This window comes from Vicia villosa, linkage group LG2, assembly GCF_029867415.1.
Source record: "Vicia villosa cultivar HV-30 ecotype Madison, WI linkage group LG2, Vvil1.0, whole genome shotgun sequence".
Lineage (NCBI taxonomy): Eukaryota > Viridiplantae > Streptophyta > Magnoliopsida > Fabales > Fabaceae > Vicia > Vicia villosa.
Window position 1 is genome coordinate 142,041,814 of NC_081181.1, and position 2,460 is coordinate 142,044,273.

The 2,460-nt window shown below is 40.1% G+C and overlaps 1 protein-coding gene across 1 annotated transcript; it reads left to right on the top strand.

Annotated features, from left to right (window-relative positions):
- Positions 1 to 364: 364 nt before the first annotated feature.
- LOC131652282 (galactomannan galactosyltransferase 1-like) lies at positions 365 to 2,250 on the top strand. Its single transcript, XM_058922104.1, has one exon. It carries the CDS (start codon positions 584 to 586, stop codon positions 1,937 to 1,939), a length of 1,356 nt encoding a protein of 451 aa, XP_058778087.1. The 5' UTR covers positions 365 to 583; the 3' UTR covers positions 1,940 to 2,250.
- Positions 2,251 to 2,460: the final 210 nt, after the last annotated feature.

Below are 2,460 nucleotides of genomic sequence, written 5' to 3' on the forward strand. Positions count from 1 at the left end.
AATATACCGATTACCGACAATCTTTGGAAATTAGCCGCAGCTTGAATCACGACGTGATCAAGAAAGCACGCTTATCAAATCAAATGGCAATATAACTAATTTCAAACTTGCCCCTTCACTTGGTCATATACTCATATCTCCTTCAACCATCACTCTCAAATCTCAACAATCCAAAAAAACAGAGCCAGATACTAATAATAATTACAAAATCAATTTTTTGACTATATATTTAAGACCCTTTTTTTAATTAATTAAGGATAAACATTTCCTTTATTTTATAATTATAAAAATAAAAAAAAAAGCTTCCCTTGACCCTTCCATTACTAATTTCCACTCTAACACTAAATTCACAAATTGACGCATGCTTTAGAGTTTAGACGATACGCTTCGCCTCTTTACATAAACCGACAAAACAACTTCCCAAATTTCACTTCTTTCTCACTCACTCACCCTTTTGTTTTCCTCAAGTTACTACAATCAATCTCTCACCATTTTAAGTACTACAACATTTTCCCCCTTCACAACCCCCGCAATCAATCTCTCGTCACAAACAACATCACTCAACCATCCACGCAACCTAAATATGGTCACAACAGAACTCTCACACTCTCACTACTCTTCCATCATGACCAAACCCACTCTCAAAAACAAATCCTCCTCCTCTCCATGCTTCTCCGACGGCTTCCTCTTCCTCGGAGGAGCACTCTCAGCTCTTCTCCTCGTCTGGGGTTTCTCCACCTTCACAATCCCCATCCCATACGAAAACCCAACTCTAAAATCCCAACAAAACAACGCCGTTTCATATCCCACTCCCGACTTACTCTTCGACCCACCAAACCAAACATTCTACGACGATCCCGAAATGGGTTACAACATGGACGACAATGTCCAAAACTGGGACGAGAAAAGACAAGAATGGCTAAAACTTCACCCTTCTTTCTCAGATAAAGAAAGAGTTCTAATGCTCACCGGATCACAACCCTCCCCGTGCAAAAACCCAATCGGCGACCACTTGTTATTACGATTCTTCAAAAACAAAGTGGACTACTGTCGTATCCACGGCTACGACATTTTCTACAACAACGCTCTTTTACATCCCAAAATGTTTGCTTACTGGGCTAAATACCCTGTCGTTAAAGCCGCAATGATGGCCCATCCAGAAGCCGAGTGGATCTGGTGGGTCGACTCAGACGCGTTATTCACCGACATGGAGTTCAAGCTTCCTCTACAACGTTACAAAGACCACAACCTCGTTGTCCACGGTTGGCCACATTTGATCCACGAGAAACGGAGCTGGACGGGCCTAAACGCCGGCGTGTTTTTGATCAGAAACTGTCAGTGGTCTTTGGATTTAATGGATGCATGGGCCGGAATGGGCCCACAAAGCCCGGAATACGAAAAATGGGGTAAAACCCTCCGGTCAATTTTCAAAGACAAATTCTTCCCGGAGTCAGACGATCAGACGGGTCTCGCTTACTTAATCGCGATCGAGAAAGAAAAATGGGCGGACAGGATTTACTTAGAAGGTGAATATTACTTCGAAGGCTACTGGGAGGAAATTATCGGAACATTCGAGAATATTACTAGAAGATATAACGAGATTGAGAGAGGGGTGCGTAGGTTAAGGAGGCGTCACGCGGAGAAGGTGAGTGAAGGTTACGGTGCGGTGAGGGAAGAGTTTTTGAAAGAGGCGGGTTATGGGAAAGGTAGTTGGAGGAAACCGTTTGTGACGCATTTTACGGGGTGTCAGCCGTGTAGTGGGAAGTATAATGAAATGTACACGGCGGAGGCTTGTTGGAACGGGATGCGTAGTGCGCTTAATTTTGCTGATAATCAGGTTATGAGGAAATATGGTTTTGTGCATCCGGATCTTGAGGATAATAGGGTTTCTTCTTTACCTTTTGATTATCCAAAACCTAAACCTATAATTAAAAATTAATAGGATCAATGTCTGTCTAATGTCTGTCTATTCAGATTCTGTATGATGATGATGATGATGATAGTGTGAAATATTTTATTTTAGTATGGTTTATATTACTATATGATATTTTAAGGGATCTGTTTTGGCGTATTAGAGGTGGGGTTATGGTATAAAATTATTAGATTATAGAATGGGGATAATTTTATTCTTCTCGAGTTGCTAGATAGAAGTATAATGTTGTTTGTTGGTTGGTTTGTTTCTTTTTGTTGGTAATCCTCCTGTCCTATATGTTGTCTTTTGTTTTAAAGAAATTGTTGTTAATCTTTTTAGATGCTTCTGTTTTGTTTTTGGACTATTTTATTCTACTGGGTGTGTGCATGATTTGATTGATTGCAATTTGCGCATCGTGTCAAAAGGAGCACTTAGATTGTTGCATTTCTATTTTCTACGGTCAAATTGATTGAAGAATGGTGCAACGGTCTAAAAGCAACTTGACTGTATTAAAAAAAAAGTTGAACTATGTGTTTTTTTTTTTTTTT

Bases quoted from the DNA above. Each gene is read 5' to 3' on its own strand.
- LOC131652282 (XM_058922104.1), top strand. From the start codon at position 584: ATGGTCACAACAGAACTCTCACACTCTCACTACTCTTCCATCATGACC.